This window comes from Perissodus microlepis, chromosome 15 (genome assembly GCF_051167445.1).
Source record: "Perissodus microlepis isolate ML-2025 ecotype Zambia chromosome 15, ASM5116744v1, whole genome shotgun sequence".
In the NCBI taxonomy this organism is placed as follows: Eukaryota; Metazoa; Chordata; class Actinopteri; order Cichliformes; family Cichlidae; genus Perissodus; species Perissodus microlepis.
The window spans coordinates 32291216-32310142 of record NC_140475.1 but is presented as its reverse complement, the minus strand read 5'-3'; the positions used below and the strand labels follow the sequence as shown (position 1 = coordinate 32310142).

General features: G+C 42.2%; 2 protein-coding genes across 3 annotated transcripts in view; both read left to right on the top strand.

The window, feature by feature from the left end:
• ctdspl3 (CTD (carboxy-terminal domain, RNA polymerase II, polypeptide A) small phosphatase like 3) overlaps positions 1–6594 on the top strand; it is a 94101-nt gene extending 87507 nt beyond the window's left edge. Inside the window, exons 6-11 of the mRNA XM_084953897.1 lie at positions 1731–1817; positions 3500–3562; positions 3709–3788; positions 3978–4104; positions 4538–4633; positions 6059–6594. Coding sequence (XP_084810023.1) covers positions 1731–1817; positions 3500–3562; positions 3709–3788; positions 3978–4104; positions 4538–4633; positions 6059–6124 — 519 coding nt within the window. The 3' untranslated portion in view covers positions 6125–6594. The remainder of the gene's footprint in view (positions 1–1730; positions 1818–3499; positions 3563–3708; positions 3789–3977; positions 4105–4537; positions 4634–6058) is intronic.
• A 1049-nt stretch (positions 6595–7643) lies between these two features.
• LOC146372468 (uncharacterized) lies at positions 7644–18175 on the top strand. Of its 2 annotated transcripts, none has more exons than XM_084953895.1 (5): positions 7644–8078; positions 10380–10725; positions 12950–13510; positions 14060–14273; positions 16017–18175. In XM_084953895.1, the coding sequence occupies exons 2-5, from the start codon at positions 10452–10454 to the stop codon at positions 16246–16248; spliced, it is 1281 nt and encodes a 426-aa protein (XP_084810021.1). In that variant the 5' UTR covers positions 7644–8078; positions 10380–10451; the 3' UTR covers positions 16249–18175. The 2 variants fall into 2 exon arrangements, with proteins under 2 accessions (XP_084810021.1, XP_084810022.1); XM_084953896.1 differs by lacking the exon at positions 7644–8078 and adding an exon at positions 8089–8730.
• Positions 18176–18927: the final 752 nt, after the last annotated feature.

Sequence of the window (18927 nt, the reverse complement as noted above, 5' to 3'; positions counted from 1 at the left end):
ATACACAACGTCGTAGTCTCACTTCAAGCACTTTATTCCTTACGTCATGTTTTTCCGCTCACCCACAATAAGAACAACCCACCGCAGGCAACAGTACTCTCGCGATGTAACAGAAAATAACAAGTTAACAATCTCCCTCTTTCTTTTTTAAAAATAAAAGTATAAACACCCCTTTTAAACATTTGTATACACATATATGTAAACAAAACAAAAAAATGTTGTCAACATTATAGAACATTCAGGAAACATTTCAATGTGCTTTGCTTTGCTTAAAGCATACTATCACTGCACACAATAAACAAGAGTGCATTTTAATGCAAAGAAAACTTCGTAAACAAAGGATCACAGTATCCAGAGTCTTTCATCTAGCGCTTTTAGAATGGTTAAAGGTGAAACTCCCTTTTATTTTATTTATTTTTTTTTTTTTTTCAGACAATCAGCAAGTTGGGATTTGAAATCTGACCAACCAATCTGTCTGATTTTAATGGATTGTATGAGCTCTTTAATGCTGCTCATTTCCAGCCCCAGTCTCTTCTCTGTAACCTGCTTAGTGGACTTGAGTGCATCAAACAAGGAATGATTGTCAGGCACACAGATCAACATTAGAGCATTCAGACCAGTGTTACCAGTTTTAAGCTCAGAAAAAAGTGTTGCCAGGAAGACAGCACTGTCTATTCCATCTGACATGGCAAGAGTTTCTCCTGCCAGTGTACTTCTGACCACACGCCTGATATTTTTTTATTTTTTAGACTGCCAAAAGAGAGGACAAAACTTTCTTCCTTTACCCATAAGGATGATTAATGCCCCTCCTTGAGTACCGCCAGCGGGAAGGTTGCCAAATGAAGCGTCACTGAAAACAACCAATGCCAAATCCTCACTGTTACCCAAGTGTTGAAACTTAAGAGTCACTTTCTCTACTTTAAGTTTACGGATAACTTTGTTCACTTCATGAATGGACTGCACAATTGCACCTTTGATATTAGATCCCAGGCTGCATGTGTCAAACATAACATCTGGTCTCGTTTGTTTGGCAACCCACAAAATCTGTCCTATTTTTGACCTGAGTTGCTCCTGTTCTGTTTCACTTAAGGAAGCATCCCTCTGTACAGCCCGTGCTGCTTGTAACTGAACAGGTTGTAGGTTGTCAATGTAAAGTTATTGATGCACCTCTATTACATTAACTGTACAAATGTCCATACCAACATAAAAAAACTGTCATGTTCTTCACGGCCCACAAGGAAGGTAGATTTCAGTACAGGAATGATATGAGTTGCAAAGTGACTTGAACCAGCCCAAAGGAAATCATCAACGTGACATGCAAGCACTCCTGTAATCTCAGATTGTTCATTCTGCCAATAGAACATTGTGGGATCAACCTGTGATATTTTACCACCAGTTTTGAGCATAATGTCTTTGACCTTATTGTACCAATAAAGTGAAGCAATTATTTCATTTCAGCTCAAAACATTCAGCTATCAGCATTCACACAGCAATTTCTTCAGAAAATGCATTTTCTAGTTGATTTTTAAGTATCTGCAATTCCTTTTGGATGTTGTATTTAGCAAGAATAGAGTATGGTCTACATTTTATTGTTAAAGATTGACTTTCTGTGGCTTTAACATGGTTAAAATCATAAACTGGACACTTTCACCTTGCTCCCTTGTGAAAGCAGTCAGTTATATATTTAAAATATTAAGTAATCTGAGGCATGTGGTCATGTTTATTTCCAGGAGGAGACCCTGATGTTGAGCTCTCTGAATGTGATCGAAGACGCAGAGTACACCTTCCATGCAGCTTTCCAGGACCATCAGTACAAGGTGACCACTCACTGAAAGCCACTCTTCACAACCCTCTGTGGTAGTCTCTTCTGCAGACCAGATGTTTACCACAGCAACTTATTTAACAACAAACAAGATCTTTCATTTTGATTCACTGTTGAGAACTTAACATGTGCCTCACATGTTGGTGCATTATATCACAGAGCTGGTGATGATGTTACTGATATATCAGCAGGTTTATTTTTCTTTCAGAGACATGAAACAGAAGCTTCCCTAACATTTGTTACCCCTGCTTATTGGAGTCCTTATTAACATGATGTGGCAATAATAAAAAAAATATTGATTTTTTTTTTAACTGCATTGTCACAAGTCATGGATAATTTCTCGTGTCTTTACTCTTTAATCGGCTTTTATAAATGCTGATACCAGCAGATCGTCAAACAGCCAATATTTTCAGGGGACCTCTACATTATGTTATCTTTCCTAACGTCGTTAAAAACAAAAGGAAATGTATATTTCAGTTGAAAGTCACATAACCTATTGGATTTTGTTTTTAATAACTTGATGCGGTTGGGTTTCTGTATTTGGAAATTGTGCACTTCTCTATTTCATACTTCCTTGGTGGCTCATTTACGTACAAGATGCATGAATTAGGAAACTAGTAGAAAGTGTTGCATGCGAGCATCTGTGAAACCATTTTTCATTCACTCTAAAAATTAAAAACTGCAGTTGATGAAGTGCAAAAACCCACTTTGGAAAACTGAAAAGATACACACATTTTTATGAATTTTGAAATATGCATTTGATTTCTTTGACCTCTCTTCTGTTTTGTGAGCAACTGGGGAGCTTCCATCGAGGGCTAAAATGGTCTAAATTCTTTCTGTTCCCACAAAGAAATTATTCTGCAAAGTGTTGTAATCGAGTGCAGCATCAAGGCATCTTTGTGGAAAAAAGGATTCACGAGGTTGAGCAGACTTAGAAATTGTCTGTAAGCTTGTTATCTAGCTGGGATCTGAAAATGATATGCTGCGGAGGGTCAGTGAAGTCAGCCTAGTTATAAATAATGATATGTCATTCCAAGGCAGGCTACACAGCTGTCATTACACGGACATAACACTGGCAGAGGTTTAAAGGTGAGGGTGAAATGGGTTTTAATAAGCACACACTGGGGCGCAGATAACGTAGGAGCCAAGAGCGTCTGAGACAACACATTTCACAACGCTGTGCAGTTAGTTGAAATGTTTGGTGGTTTTGAGTTAATTGCCAAAAGTTATGATCCTAACCTTAATCATCTGACTACACCAGGCAGTTGGATCTTTACTGAAACTACAAATTTTGGTATCTGGGACGCTGTGAGTCCAGGAGCTGACTCTACAACTGCACTTAACTCTTTACCCCTTAAAGCCTACTACGTGTAACCCTCAAAGCTCTTTTATGAACTGAGTGGTTTCTGTTATTTCTCAGGCTTATAGAACAAAATGACTGAGTGTGCATCAGCAGTTGGTGAGGGTGGCCTCTGTTGATGCAGACAAACCATTCTAGAGGTGGTCAAACCGTTTTTATTGGTGTGTATATACCAAGGTGTCAAAGCTAGTCATAAAGGGTACCTGGAAGGTTGTCAGATGTCTTGATGGGGAACAGAGTTAAAAGATGAGCTTCAGTCAGCAGAGCAGACCTGAGGTTACTGACTTGACCACTTATTCTTCCCCTGTTCTCAACAGGTATACATGGTGCTGCGACCACATGTGAAGGAGTTCCTGCAGGCCATGGCAAAAATCTACGAGGTGTGTGTCAGTGTGTAGATTAGCAAATAGTTTGGTTATTTTGAGCCTCATTCACACGTTAAACAAATTATTTTTCTCTCACTGCTTTAACGTGGAGCAGTTAAAAGTGTGGACTTGTACCAACTACTGTGCGTGCTCTGTTCCAGCTGTTCGTTTACACGTGTGCGAAGAAGGAATATGCCGAGAAGATCCTGGACATCCTGGACCCGCAGAGAAAGCTGTTTCGGTATGAGCTGCTTCCACTTGTGTTTTGTAAACTCGGTGCTTGAGTGCAGAGACGTGCGGATTCGCACTGCTGCTGTGTTGCGTGCTCAGAAATTCGACATGGCCTGCTTCAAATGTTCCCTTTAACATTCTGCCCGTGCCATACAATGAGGACGGTAAATGTGAATTTCACTTGTGATTTCTCTGGTAGACACCGGCTGTATCAGGACGACTGTGCCTGTGTTCTTGGCCACTACATCAAAGATCTCAGCATCCTCGGGAGGGATCTGAAGAAGACGGTGGTTCTGGATAATGCACCCCACACATATCCATATAATGTAAGTTTAAAGGCTGTGTTCTTTGATTTTCTCTGAGCCCCACTTGAATGACTGAACTTCTCACCTTGTGCTAACAGAGACCCGTCCACCCTTCGGAGAAAGCTCATTGCACCGATTGTATCCACTATCTCATTCTTCGAGCTAACAGTAACAGTATAAAGAATGAGACCAGGCTTAGATACTGGGATTTTAGCTCCATCTGGTGGCAGATGGCTGCATAACATTTATGGCACAACAACTTATGGTAACTGGGCATCAATTAAAATGTTAATAATTAGACTAAATGACTACGTCTGGCATCGACTGACAGTAGTGACGATTATTCATCTTGTTGACTATTCGCACACATCCTTAATTAATTACTTTGTTTTGCTCTGTCAGCACTTTGTTGCTGTTACTGACTTTTAATAACATGTTTGTTTGTTTTTTGTAGTTGTTGAACACGATTCCCATCAAGAGCTGGTCTGGGGAGTCTGATGACAGAGAGCTGCAGAAGCTCATCCCCTACATGGAGAAACTGTCTGCAGCTGTAAGTGTGCTTACATCTTCTGTGTTTACTGTGCACTTGTTTAAAATGGATTCAGAGGCAACAACATGTGCTTCCTCCTTCACCGCTTCCACTCTCACTGCACCAGCATCATTGTTTTTGGTCCCGGCAGGCGGCTGTTTTCAGAGAAAAACCCCGCTGCTCTGCAGGTGCTGCTCTGCACCGGACAGCAAACCCATACAGATGACATTTATCAGTGCCTCACGTTTACTTTAGAGATTATGAGAGAACGAGAGCAGATCTTTGAGAGTAAAACTGTGAGTTACAGTAGTCAGCTGGACACAAGCGCCAACCAAATTAAAGGATTGAGCTTTAAGGTTCGCATCAAGTCGAACTGTATGCTAGTGTTGTTTCGGCTGCCGCCAAGTGGCCACTCACGTTGTTACGTGAGTTACAGTTAACAAAAAAGATTTTAAAATGAATATAAAATTCAGATAAGTAGCTTTGATCGTCAGCTTTAGTGAATGCCTCTCGTCCGTGAGCCTGCTTCCTGCGATCTATACAGACGTTTAGATGTGTGGCAGGCGGACACTTAATCGACTCAGAGCTCATTTGCATCGGTTTTGTTAAACAAATTAATCGTGTCTGTGTGATGGTGCCTGTGATAAGATGCAAGCGTTTGTCTGTCTTTAATCTCACGAGATTCAAACATGCTAGTGTGTTTTTTCTGATGTATGTTATGTAGCTGCAGTTAATAATTGTCATGAACTATTAAAGAGTTCTCACATGCTCGCATTCGATAAACTAGAAAATCTTCACCATTTAATACAATGATTGATTTATATTAATAGTTGAGGCTGTAAGAATGCATGGTAACTGGTGTGGTTCTCTTACAGCACATTTCTACTTAGCCCTAGTACAAGTCTCATTTATGCTTCACATTCATTTGTGCCTCACAGACTGGACACGTGAATATGGTGAGATACATGTTGTAATATTGGGCGGATCCACACTGGGTTTAGTGTTTTTTATTGTCAGCGTTATAATTTGGCCCCCTGTTTGAAAACTTTGCTGCATAAACCTGTCCATGTTTGGGATGAGTCGCATGCTGCGCTCGCTTCCTGTTTTATGTGAACATGCTGATGGCTGGAGCGGGGAGGCCCGGGCTGGCTCGCTGAGTTGATAACCTTGTCGTGTAGCTGCTCAGCGTCACCGTGCTTGTGGTTTGGTGAGGACAGATAGTGAAAAGATATTCTGGGCATGCCGGGCAGGCTAAGTGCTACAGACTCAGATTGTCATAGAGAAAATGGATTTTCCTTTTCTTTTAGGGTTGTTGCTGATTCCCCGGTCAGTGAGCTGTGAGTGAAACAGCTGGTTATCTGCAGAAGCATCTGCCTGATGTCTTTCCTCCCCCGGTTTCATGATTGACTCTGAATATCTGAATATCTCTCGCTGGTGTTTTTTCAGGAGGATTTTCGGGAGGTGCTGAAGAAGAGGAAGGATCACTTCCACAGGCTGCTGTCAGAGGACTGACAAACCCCCCACTTTGACTGCTTAATGTGACTTTCACAGCCCATGTTTGCTTTGGCGAAAAGGCAGAAGCCAGTTGGACCTAGGTAACCTGCAGACTGTTGGTTTGTGGTGGACCTGTGCGCCCTCCTCCATCCTCCCCCGTCCTCCCGTTGGCTTGAAATGACAGCAGAGCGGTGTTTCAGACATGCTGCTGGTCGCTCAACAGATTACACAAGCAATAAACTCATATCTGTGTGTGTGTATGTATATATATATATATATATATATATATATATATATATATATATAATTTTTTTTTTTTTTTTTTTTTTTTTTTTTACAGCTCAGAATCCAAAATATGTTGTTTATAGTCATGATTTTTTTTTTAAATTTATTGATTATATTGCAAATCTACAGCTGTTATCTGTATATTTTAAAATGTTTTCTTATGCAATAAAATATCCCTGATAATAACTGGGGAAAATAAAGCATTCCTGCCTAGCTGTCATTTGATTTTCATATTTAGATTATGTTATTTTATATGATCCCCTTTTCTTCAGTTGTTGAAATTTTTCATTGAGCATACAGATGACTGTGAGGAAGAGGAGGAAGCTACATGTTTGGAGAACACATGGGCTCAGGGAGGCTGAACTAAAAGAGAGTCAGACAAAAAGAAATATTAATAAAGTTGAGGTGATTGAATGGAAATTGAATTCCAATCATTCCACGTTCAGGTCTCCCTATTTTTCAAGGGTGAAAGTCTTATGTTTCCAGGAAACGCTCCTCAACATAGCGAAAAGCAGCGATGTGAGAATTTCCTCTAAGGAAACATCCTGTAATAGGATTTTCAAAAGGTCTGCTTTGTTTCTCAGGCATGAAATAAATAGATTTTCAAAAATCTCAGCTGCTCTCTGCACTGCCTCTGCAGGTATCTGTAACCCTTTCAACATCTGCACCGCTGCAGCAGAGCTTTAAACTTGTTTCTATTCACAATAACTTAATGCGCAAACCCTGCTCATCACTTCCTGTTAAGGAGGAAATGGAAGTGTCACAAGGGCAAGTGGAAAGATGGTAACGCATGCGCACACCTTTCCTAGATCACTCCTTTATTACCATTGGTAATCTGATATTCACTGACAGCACATTAAGCATCCCAGGATCCATGTGAGAGTCACAGACTTCATTCACCAGTGGCTTTTATGTATTGTTTGTGGGCAAAGATGTTAAACGCTTTTCTTTATCTATTTGGTGAGAAATTCCAGGAATCAGATGTTTAGAGAAAATGGGGCATGCGCAGTAAAGTTACACACAATCCGAAAATGTTTGGCGTCTGTTCGTCGCGCCCGAGGCCACCGAGGAGTTATCAGTGGACTGTTGGAAGTTGGAGTGACTGATAATGAAAAGCCCAACAAAATCAGAAAAAACACAATGACGTCTCTATAACCTTATTTTTGAAAAGTTCATCACTTATTATTGAGTGAAAAGACTTTCTATAAACGGGTTGTCTGTAGTAGCTGATGCTGTCTGAGTGAGCATTAATATACTTGGAGTTCACGCGCTCATCCTGTGTATGAATATCAGAGGCGCGCCGAGGTTTGGTTTCATTGTAAATATTTACTGCCCTGTTTAGATGCACTCGTGTTCGTGATGGATGTGATTGTTCATGTTGAATTTGAAGGTAAACTAAAAGTAAGTGCCTCCTCCTCCTCCTGCTGCTGCTGCTGCCGCTCCTCTGCCTTTATTTGCTCCATATGGTGTTTGACATGGTACCCAGGAAGGAGAAAAAAAAAACTTGTGTGGGCGGAGGAAAAAGCCTAGTATTTTGTCCGTCCTGAAATTTGATTCAGAAGTTCGGGATCCTGGAAGACAAAAAGCAAACGGAGGGGGAGGGAAGAAAGGCAGACGAGGACGGAGGGTTTTTTTTAAACTGCGAGGAGAGTAAACTCACCCAAATACTCCGCAACCTCCGACTAAAGTAAGTTCATTTATAAGAGTAACGCTTCTTGTTCCGCTGATCAGCACATTTGGGCATTTCGTTTCGCCAAAGTGAGGCAGGTTTGTCTGTGAAATGAAATGAATCGCTTTAATTGCTGCTGGATGCCACAAAATACACGATTCGTGATTTGTGAATGACCTGTCCTTTACGCGTAGCTTTCACGCGTGCGTTTTCCCCTCATTTGATTTATTTATCAATAAATGAGGTGTTTCCTGCAGCTGCTACACTGAGCCCGAGAAGCTTCGTGGAGGAGGCATCGTATAAAGTTTTTGTTTTCAGAGAGTGGCTCAACACTGAAGGGAAAGTTATTTTTCAGCGGGTTTTAAAGCCACATACCCCTCTCCGCCCCCTACGCGCCACATCCAGGCCAGCTCCGATAACCGCCACCGACATTTATTCCTCCAGACCTTCAAGCCCCGCGGCTCCTAATTGATCTCTATACATGGTAAGGTCCTCGCTTGTTTGGAGAAACGTCGCCGTGCGCTCCCGCTCTGCGCCACAGTTGGTTGTGCGCCAAGAAAACCCACAGAAAAATGCTCCAGATTCAATCTGCAGATGTTAATGAAGCCTTTGAAGACAAAGGCGCGTGACTGATGTTATTTTACGCACACCTGGCAGACGCTTTTGTCCAGTAAGTGCATTTTATGTGCTTTAGAGTTCATAAGTGCTGGAAACATTCGTCCGTGTGTATGCATATGTGTAGAAAACAGTCATAAATGAATATGTATTTATAGATTGTATTTACTGTTGTAATACAGGAAAAGGTACAGTGTTACAATAACTGCTTAGGATTATTTGTGATATCAATAGTGGAGTTGAAGTAGTCCATGAAGAGCCATAAAGGAGATGTTCCAGTAAGCTGCTTCTGTGCTTTTTTAGACCTTTTTAACTAACTTGAACATCTCTGGTTCAGTTTCACATCATGAGATGGGAACAGGTGAAACGTTGCCCTGTTTCATCCTCCAGAGTTCTCTTAGAAGAAAGCTAAAGTCTGACCTCACAGTAGCAATGTAACACAAGATTTTCCATGAATCCACGAGTTTCTGAATTGAAATCTCATCAGTGTTATAATCCTGTGTTTTTTGGATTTGAAATATGTGTTTTTAAAATTTGTAGCTTCTAAAACTTTGGTCAAAGCTGCCAGGACAGGAAATACTTTTCACAAGATGCCGAGAACTGATTATCAGTACTGAAGGGACGTGTAGTGACATCCACACTTCAAAATATAACTTTAGAGATTCCTGATGGTGACACACTTAGCAGTCGGAGCACTTTGCTCAAGAAAGATTAGAAACAGGGGGGACGTTATGTGAATCCTTCCAGTGCCTTTAAATCTTGTTAATAAACACATTATGTCTCATTTGTTTAATCAGTATGTGAGTAAATACACATTTAACATTTCTCCCTGTTTCAGTTTTGCTCAGCAGGTCAGCTGTTTGCTGTAGCTTCATGGTTTTGGGCTTCTTATCTCCCAAAATATCGATTTGCTCCTTTTAGGTGAAAACGGTCAAAGCATATTTATTACACCTCTGCAGTGCTTTCCATTTTACTACATAGATATTTGAGTCATCCTGCTGCGAAATACGAGCCAAAAGGAAGCTTTTAACTAATAATAAGCTCCCTCCAAAGTGTTGAAACCTGCAGATTCACACAGTCTCATGTGTGATACGTTTAAAGGATGCAGGGCAACAGCACGGTGCACGCCAGCCACCTTCTGGACTTCCCGCTGTAGATCATAAAGCTGGAGTCTGTGATTATTGTGACGTCCTTCGGTGTGCACGAGAGTGTGACACATTCGTGTGCTGATTTCCTGAGTTTCTCTACTGACAGGGATTCAAACCTGATGAGAAAGTGTTCCCAACAGAAACAGGGGAAGATAAACTTTGACATCCTGTCAGTGATGATTATTGTATAACCATGTGCATAAACCCATAATTTCCTCTATCCTCCCCCCAAAAAAGCCTGCATAAAGTCCCAGTGAAGTTTTTGAGTGTAAGCGTCTCCCTCAGCGCTGACCTTTCCCCTGAGGTCAGGGCTGTTCTGGTCAAGACAAACAGATTCCTGAAGCAGGATATAAATTGGGCCTTACAGGTAGAAGAAAAGCGCAAAGACAGCAGAGGCTTGAAAGAAAGCGGATTACTGACGATATTTAAGGGAAAATAAAGATGAATCACTGTGTTTTCTCTGGGATATTTTTTCAGACGTGTGTATTAATCAAGCTTTTCTGACACTTTGGGGAATTAAGGTGATTTTCTCCCTCACTCTTGTCTCTTTCCGCAGTCTGATGTTTTAAACTGATCTTGGCCTGATTTCCACCTGGACCTCTTCCTGCTCCTCTCAGGCTCTGTGACTATGAGCACCTCGGGGCTTCAGGCCACTAACCGGCAGAATGCGAAGGAGCTCGACAGCATGAAGGAATCCATCAGCGATATCATCAACCAGCTCCAGGACATCGACCCGGCCAGGCTCTCCTTCTCCCCCTTCCTGGATCTGGACACTCAGATCTCTTTGGCTCCGGTGTCAGACAGCCCCGAGTCGTCGGTGGAGGAGCTGCACTCGTCCTCCCACTCTGTCTCCGGCTCCCAGCGCTCGCTGGAACCGCCACCAGCGACGGATCAGCCAAGGAGTGAGTTATTGCCGCTGCTTTTTACTGTCTCCTCGTCGGAGCTGTAGGATTTGAAGGGAGGCCAGAGCAAATTAGCAAAAGCTAAAGTCGGATTGAGTCCAGGCTGGATCCAAATAGAATTAGGACAGAGTCTGCAGAGGAAAAAAAGCATTGTTTGTGTTGAATGGAATAAGCTAAGAGCAATTATATCACAAAAACATTAAGAAAAAACAAGTTAAGTCATTTTCCAGAAGAGAAAAAACTTTTAAAATCCTTGACTTTAGTCAGATTTTGGAAAAATCAGCTTTGAATTCTGGGTAAAATATCATAAAAACTTCAGTTGTGTTTTAGGAAATGGAGCTTTTTTTTGTAAACAAGACAAACATTCTTATAATTAGATTTAATATTTGTGTGAGAGAACCAAGTCCAAGCTGTGAGGGAAACAGTTAAAGTTGGTGTTGGTGGGTGACTCCCATCTGTAATGTGAAGTGTCCAGATGTTTGTAACCCTTCTCAACAGCTTCTGGTGTTTAATGTGTGCTGTTTTGTGTCCTTGCAGCAGCGGCGGTCTGGATGTTTTTACGTTTCGGTCCAAACCCTTTTTCTAGAGCTTTAATTTGTGTCTGTTGGTCTTTGGGTTCTCTTCTGCATATCGCACCCGTCAGATGCTTAATTAGAAGTGAATGAAATGTAATGAAAATTAAAGATGACACGTGGTTTTTGTGGCAGTCGGGATGCACCTCATGATGTACGACTTTACTTTTTATAAACAAATCCCATTTAAAGACCAAAACCAACAGCGAGTTGGTGCGACCGTCTACACTTTAGATAGATAGATTTTTAAAGAAGTATCTGTACAGGACTATTTTCTGTGTATTAAAACACAACCCTTTGGTTAAACTATGTCACACTTTTAGTATATAGAAAATTTAATTCCTTTCACTGGTTGTTGGTTGTTTTGGTCCTTTTCATTAGATTATTTGACAGTAATGCAAATACACTCACATCGACCTGTCCAGGCTCTCCTTCTCCTCCTTCCTGGATCTGGACCTTCAGATCTCTTTGGCTCCGGTGTCAGACAGGCCAGTTCATTAGGGACACCTTGCTAGTACCGGGTGGGGCCCTTTTTTGTCTTCTGGTTCTTTTAGGGCATTGATTTAACAAGGTGCTGAAGTTTGACTGAGATTTGTTGGCTGCATATCCATGACATCACTCTCCCGTTCCACCACATCCCAAAGGTGCTCTATTGGATTGAGATCTGGTGACTCTGGAGGCCGTTTGAGTGCAGTGAACTGATTATCTATCAGCTCGGAGCGCTCTAAAAGGTCACCTCTGACATCAACAAGGCATTTCCATCCAGAGTGCTGCTGCTCACTGGATTGCTTCCCTTCGTCAAAACCATTGTGTTGTGCAAGAAAATCCCAGCAGATGAGCAGTTTCTGAAATATTCAGATCAGCCTGTCTGACACCGACGATCCTGCCGCATGCAAAGTCACTTAAATCACCTTTTCTTCATCCTAGTGTTCAGTTTGAACCTCAGCAGGTGGTTTTGATCATGTCTTCACACCTAAATGCACTGAGCTGCTGCCATGTGATTGACCTAATAAAATGGCCCGTGAATGCATATATCATTACTACAGCTCAACCAAAGATGAATTAAAGTTCAAAGCAATTATTAGACTCTTTATTGGTTCATTTAAATGTTTTGATATATCTTTTTTTCCACACATATTTTCAGTAGCATTGAAATGACTAGAGAAATAAATAAAACATAATAACAAACCTTTCAAATATAGATTTCACAAATGTGTACACAAAGCCAGCCTGTTAAGGACACTGTGTATTAGGCTAATATTACCTACTGTTTACATGCTTCGAATACTAAACTATGAACAGTCATTTATGAGCAGGCCATCAGCCTGCAGAAATCCAGCCTTATAGTAAATGTAATTAGTGTGTAAGCACCGCAGTTCAACCACGTAAACTAGAGGTGCCACTAATTGCTCCCCCCCCCCCCCACTAATCCAAACTTTGTGACACTAGCTTCTTTTCACTGATCAGTGTATGCTGGACAATTAGTGGGCAGGCCTAACCATCATCAGAGTAATCTTGTAAGAACAGTTTATATGAGTATTTCGACTCTGCTTTGTATTTTGAAAGTAAGAAAGTGAATGATTGATTGGAGTAAGTCTGCAGCTGATTGCTTTTGATGTTTTTTTTTTTTAAATGTGCTCTGATTCGAACAGGCTCTGCTCCTTGCCACCAGCAGTCTGGCGTCAGTCTCCCACAAGAGCCTCGAGCGCATCGTGGGGAGGAGGGGGAGCTGGATCAAACTCTTTCCAGTCCTATCATCACGGCGCGCAATTTGGACGCCGCCACGGAAAACTGCGTCGGCCCTCCAACCCCAGCCTCTCAGGGAGACATTCCCAACGGCACAGACGCACCGAGATGGAGTCCAGAATCCACCAATCTGGACTGCACTGTGGACGAGGGTCGGCCTCTGATAGGGCCGCCGCCGGAGAGCGTGGAGCTGGCTGTGTGGAGCTCCGAGGGCCGGGGAGAGACTTGCGTGGCTGCGCGGGAGGCTTCGGATCGGGGGCAATGCCGCTGCTGCCAGTGCACATGCTGTCAGAGCAGCCGAGTCCCCGCTTTCTTCTCGGTGCTGGCCTCGCTTCTGTGTGCATCCGGGATCCTCTATGCACTCTATTTCTACGTGCCCATCAAACCCCCTGACTTCCCTGACGTAACCAGCCGCATCGTTTTCACCTTGTGCTGCTGTGTGGTGGCCGCTGTCCCCATCCTGCTCGGTATGCGTCTCACAAACACACACACCTGCCCGCTAACATTCAAAAACAGCCATGTGAGAGCCTTGAATGAAAGATAATGATTAAGAAAGGATTTGGTTTGTCTGGCTGCTTTGTCTTGGAATGCTTCAGTGTCTCCTGTCCTCTTTAATTTCATGCGCTTTCAGCCTCAGTAGCAGCAGACGTCTCCCAGGCCTCTGGGGAGAAGCATAATTTCCTTCTCCTTCACATAGCTTTAAATGGAAACTACAATAAGAGGCTGGCTGTGTCCTTCATCTCCCAGGCTGTGGCCTAATTGTTCGAGAACATTTTAATCACTTCCCAACCGAGAGTGACTCGGAATAAGAGGGCAGGTGGTAAAAAAAAAAAAAAAAGGTCAGGCTGGTAGCTGTGAGGAGCATTTGCATGTGGGCCAGTCTGCTGGCGTTTGCTTCACATTCAAATGATGGAATTGCAAAAACAAAGTGTGCTGTCAGGATGAGCGCGCTGTTTGCGGAAAGATGGCCCAGATTCAAGATGCTAACTGACTTATTGCTCCTTTATCCCTCGCAGCGATGCTCATGGGTGCAGCCTGCCAGTTCTGCAACGGCTCCTTCGATCTGCAGGAGTCGTTTCCCAGAAGAGGTGCGGTTCAGCAGCTTTTCGTCACCACATCCCTGGAGCAGTTACTCCTCTATGTCCTGAACCTTGTTGTTATGGCTGCGTTACTGCCTCAAGACCAGCTGAAGTTGGTGCCTATCCTGGTCATAATGTTCATCTTTGGAAGGTGAGGCTCAAAAGCGAGAAAGGTGGAAAGCTCCTGTGAGCCAGTGGGGTTGGTCCGACCTTACCGGATGCACGATTTGTTTTTCCTTTCTTCCCCTTCTGTGGTCACTCTCTTCCCCATTCTAGCTATTTGAATTACCCACTGTGGATGGGTCTGCTAGCTGCTGGCTTGTTGGAGGACTTTACATAAACGTCTCAGCAGCCTCCGCGTCAGCTGAATTTCCATAATTCTTCTATCTGCGTAGCCGGAGTGCTACACAAATAAGGACCAATAAATCCGCCTGAAAGTCAGGTCTAGAATAACTCCACACTGTTACACACAGATCACTTTGTTCCCAGCAAAGAACTCTGACATTTTAAGATGAGACCGTGATGTCCCCACGGAGAGTTAACCCTGTAACGCCACGTGTATCATATTTGACTTTTTGAGACCTCTACATCACCAGTAACACATTTTTAAGTAATAAATAGTGGATTTGGCAAATACGATATAAATTAAAACCCATATATGCAGATTAATATTTAATATCTTATTTTTTTATTTGGCAGAAAAGGTGATAAAGACAGGCTTTATTAAATATTACACCTGCAACAACCTAAGAGTTTATAGCCATGTTGGCAGCCAGGCTTTCCTGTGAGCCCAGTGTTGTCATCAGTGTGCAAACGTGCTAATTAGTGACACTTTTTTCTGCTTCACAGACCAGAATTGAGAAAAGTCCAGAGTTAGTACACTGAATAGGAAGAGTGCAAAATGCCAACCCCATGTTGAAACTAGACAGAGGTAAAGGGGACCAAGACCAGTTGCCAAAAGGTTAATGACTTTTTGTTACAGTTGCAAAAATAAAAAGGAAACCCATTTTGAGCCAGCACTTTAAGGAAAGGTTATTGAAAGATGTTTCAGTGATCAGTGTGGTTGTCACACAAAAGTGTGACAACCACACGTTTTCTCCAAAAGCCACGGAGTTTATCCTCTGTGCACCATAAATGACGGCGATGGCGTTGAGATAGTTATTTTAGTCCAAAGCGATGCACTGACAGGCTGACACTGCCGTTTGTAGAGCCACGCCACTGACAGGGCTAAAAATGAACACAACCACTGTCATTAACAAACCCAAAGAGAAGCTCTGGCTCTGCGTCACAGAGCGGTGCAGAGCTCAGACTGCGAGCCTCAAAATTTGCCAGTTTTACAAAGTGAAGTTGGTTTGTGCATCTGATTTATCAACCCTCTTATTAGATATTAGTTAGGCCTCATTTGTGACCTCTTGAAGTTTTGTCTCCTTTACTTTGGTCTCTAAGATCTAAGTGAAATGCAGCATCTGTCTCTTAACCTGCTCATTTAAACAGCCCGTCGCTGACTGCGTCTGCACTGCTGTTTGATGCTGGACGGGTATTACTCAGTTGGTTTTTAAAGCTGAGCAGCTGTCTGCTGTGGCCAGTAAAAAACTAGAGTACAAAAAACCCCAGTAAAACTGTGGTTTCGAAAGTTGCTATAAACTGCTGAGAGCTGTTTGTGTTATTGCACCCACTCCCAAAAAAAGGTCAATTTATGACCCTACAAATCGATTGTAGCAACATTTATTGCAGTGCATTGAAAGGCGTATATGTATTTTGGGAGACTTTATTTAAAAATATGGAGTTATTAAACATGTCTGGCAGACTGAGCTTAGCCGATTGGAGGTAACGCTGGTGGGGAAGCTGTGAGTGTCTGATTTCCTGTTTGATGTTTTCTTTTCGTGCTCCTCAGGCTTGTTTACTGGGTCGCCCTGAACACGTGCGTCTCCTGGCGAGGCTTCGGCTCCGGCCTGAGCGTCTTCCCGCTCCTCGCCATGGTGGCTCTTAATCTGTTCCTTGTGTACATGCTCCATCTCAGAGAGCCACTTTTTGGCTCTCAGGACGTCCTCTATAATCAGGTCACCCCCTCTTCCTGGTCATCACAGAGCCCGAGTGCCACACCAGACATCCTGGACGCTCAGTGAAGAGGCAAGCTGCCTGCTTCCTTCTCCGAGAGGAGGAGATCTTTCCAAAAATAGCCCATTCCTGTGGTCTGCAGTTCAGCACAGCTACCCGTGCTGCCACTGCAACCTCCATCTCTGTGACGGCTTGACTTGTGTTTTCTTGCTCCTCCCTATACACAACCTTTTATGTGGATTCATGCTTATTATCTGAAATGCAAGAGCTCCGCCTGCTAGTGGCTGGGGACGCCTTTGAACAATGCTGTAGTCATAAAACATTTGTCCTTTTAAGCTATTCCTGTGCCTACATTTAATGTTTTGAACTCTAAATACTTAAAAGCTCTGCTATATATACATACATATATATGGCTGGATTTGGTTTGACCGAAACACGAGCAAAGCAGCTGCAGTTGTCAGACTTTATTATTATTTGACAAAGTTTGTACATGATGAAGACAGAATAAAAGCCATTTTGTAAAAAACAAAACAAAAAAAAAAACCAAATGAAAAAATGTCTTGCCGTTGTTGGTTTTCCATTGACCGCTCTTTGCTTTTGCCTTGGCTGAGCATCTATTCCTGGAGAGACGGCGGCGAGCGTTTTCAGAGCTGGGACTGTCATTATGTGATAATAACGTGCTCCATCTCCACCCTGCTGGCGTCCTCGCTGCTGCTGCTGATGAACTTGCTCGGTTTGTGGCACCAAAACGGGGCCAAAACAAAAACGAGATGAGACGCAGTGCGTTTCGTCTGACAACTGACACTCGACTGAAGAATACCCAGGGATCCAGATTACTATAATTACAGCAGTGTTGACCCGAGGTATTCACTGAATCTGAATGCATATTTTTCACCGTCAAATCCAGAGATTTATTTGAGTTTTCCAAATAGCAGTAAAGATTGAACCACACTCACGGACGTTACAAACAACCAGCACACAGGTGTGTCAGCGTCAGACTAAATAACCGGCTCTAAAGGTATCTGAGCACGGAGCACAGTGAGAGGGGAACACAGACGTTTTGATGCGTTTCAGAGTGAATGCCTGAAATTACTTTACAAATGACTGTTTATTAAAAGACCTTTAATTTCCTTTCTTATACATTAATGTGCAAAAGTCTTGAGCCACCACTCTTTTGTTTTTCTTCAAAATATTTTGCTTCCAAGCAGCCAGACTGTCTGGTCATTTTTAAAAGTGATAAAAAGGCACCTAACTCAGCAGATGTACCTGCATTGTTTAAATGTAACACTTGGCAAAGAAATTGTATCTTAGTAGCAGAATGTCACAATAACTCATAATTTGTTGCAGTTTCTTTAGTTGAATCTACAAAAAAAATCCAAAGAAAGTAACATTTTTGCCATAACAAAGTGAATCCCAAAGAGCCACGAGCCAGAAACTGGGCATGGTGAGCAGAAACAGGACAAATGGGGGACTAAAGAAGAAGTCATGTCCATCTACTGACCATCAGATGTGGTCTCAGTGGGAGGATGGATGGATGTCAGAAACCATTCTTAAGAAAGGGAAACGGGAAGAAAAGGCAGTGGTATGTCAAAGTATGTCAACTCTATGGAATCAGAAAACAGAACGAAAGAAAGTCGACATCCAAAGAAGAGCTTTGAGAAGTCTGGAGAAATATTCCAGAAGAAAGAAAGTTTGCCTGAGAGTTCAGACTGTGTTGAATAATAAGTCAAGTCAACCATGTACAGTGGTACAGTACAGAGTGAAATGAGACAACACCAAATATTAACTTTCTTAAGCTTGTTAGAATTGTACAAACTGTTTTTGTCTTCTGTATTTCCATGCATGTTTGCAGATGTTTCACCTATTTCCCATTTTCCTAACAAAATATAAAGAAATGAGCTCAAGACTTTTGCACAGGACTGTATGTAACATCAAATTTGGGGATTTCCTCAACATGTTTCCAAACAACTTTGAATAAACTTCATCTGTTACAAACTTCCTGTAAGCTGCTTTCAGAGTCAGCTGAAGTTCTGGATTTTTTTGGCAAGCAAAGTAATTCAAGTTTGAGCTTCTTTTTTCACACTCATCGTAAAATAAATTGGAGATTAATCGACGATCTGCTTGCTGCGCTGCTTCTCGTCTGTTCTGCTTTCATTTCATTTGAGATAAATTATTTTAAATCTGCACATAAAGATGTTAGATTAGCTTCCCATTCATCATCTCCATCCTCCTCCTGATGGAACCAAGAGGAAACAAACCATCACTCTAGGTCAGCAAATGAACAGAAAATTAACCATTTAAACACTTTTAGACATTTAAATCTGTTTACAGAGATGGATCAGGAGATTAATGAGACACAGGTTAGACCGTGCAGGACCTCTCGCTCTCTGCTATCAAACTGAAACCAGAGACTGCTGCTTTCAGTCGTTGAGCAGCTCCAATAATAAGTCAGGCGCTCCTGCAGTGTTTGATGTTATTGTGCTCTCATGCTGGTGCGAACCTTTGGCGTGGCTGTGCTCTGTTTTCATGGTGCAACACTCACATGAATGGAGACAATAAGTTTAACTTCATCTGTGATAGTAAAGTAATAAAAGAGTCAACACGGACATATTTTAAATATGATCAAGCACACACACGATCATACGTGTTAGTGCAGCAGATATAAATCAGCCCTGGGTAACATGACAGCGTTATTTGAGTGTGATAAATTTGATTTAATAAATGTATTTGTTATGACAACATGCTCC

What these genes read in the sequence shown, in the direction of transcription:
- LOC146372468 (XM_084953895.1), top strand. Translation starts at nt 10,452, where the DNA reads ATGAGCACCTCGGGGCTTCAGGCCACTAACCGGCAGAATGCGAAGGAG. An exon ending in CGCTGTCCCCATCCTGCTCG is followed by an intron (nt 13,511 to 14,059) that starts GTATGCGTCTCA and finishes TATCCCTCGCAG; the next exon opens with CGATGCTCATGGGTGCAGCC. An exon ending in ATAATGTTCATCTTTGGAAG is followed by an intron (nt 14,274 to 16,016) that starts GTGAGGCTCAAA and finishes CGTGCTCCTCAG; the next exon opens with GCTTGTTTACTGGGTCGCCC.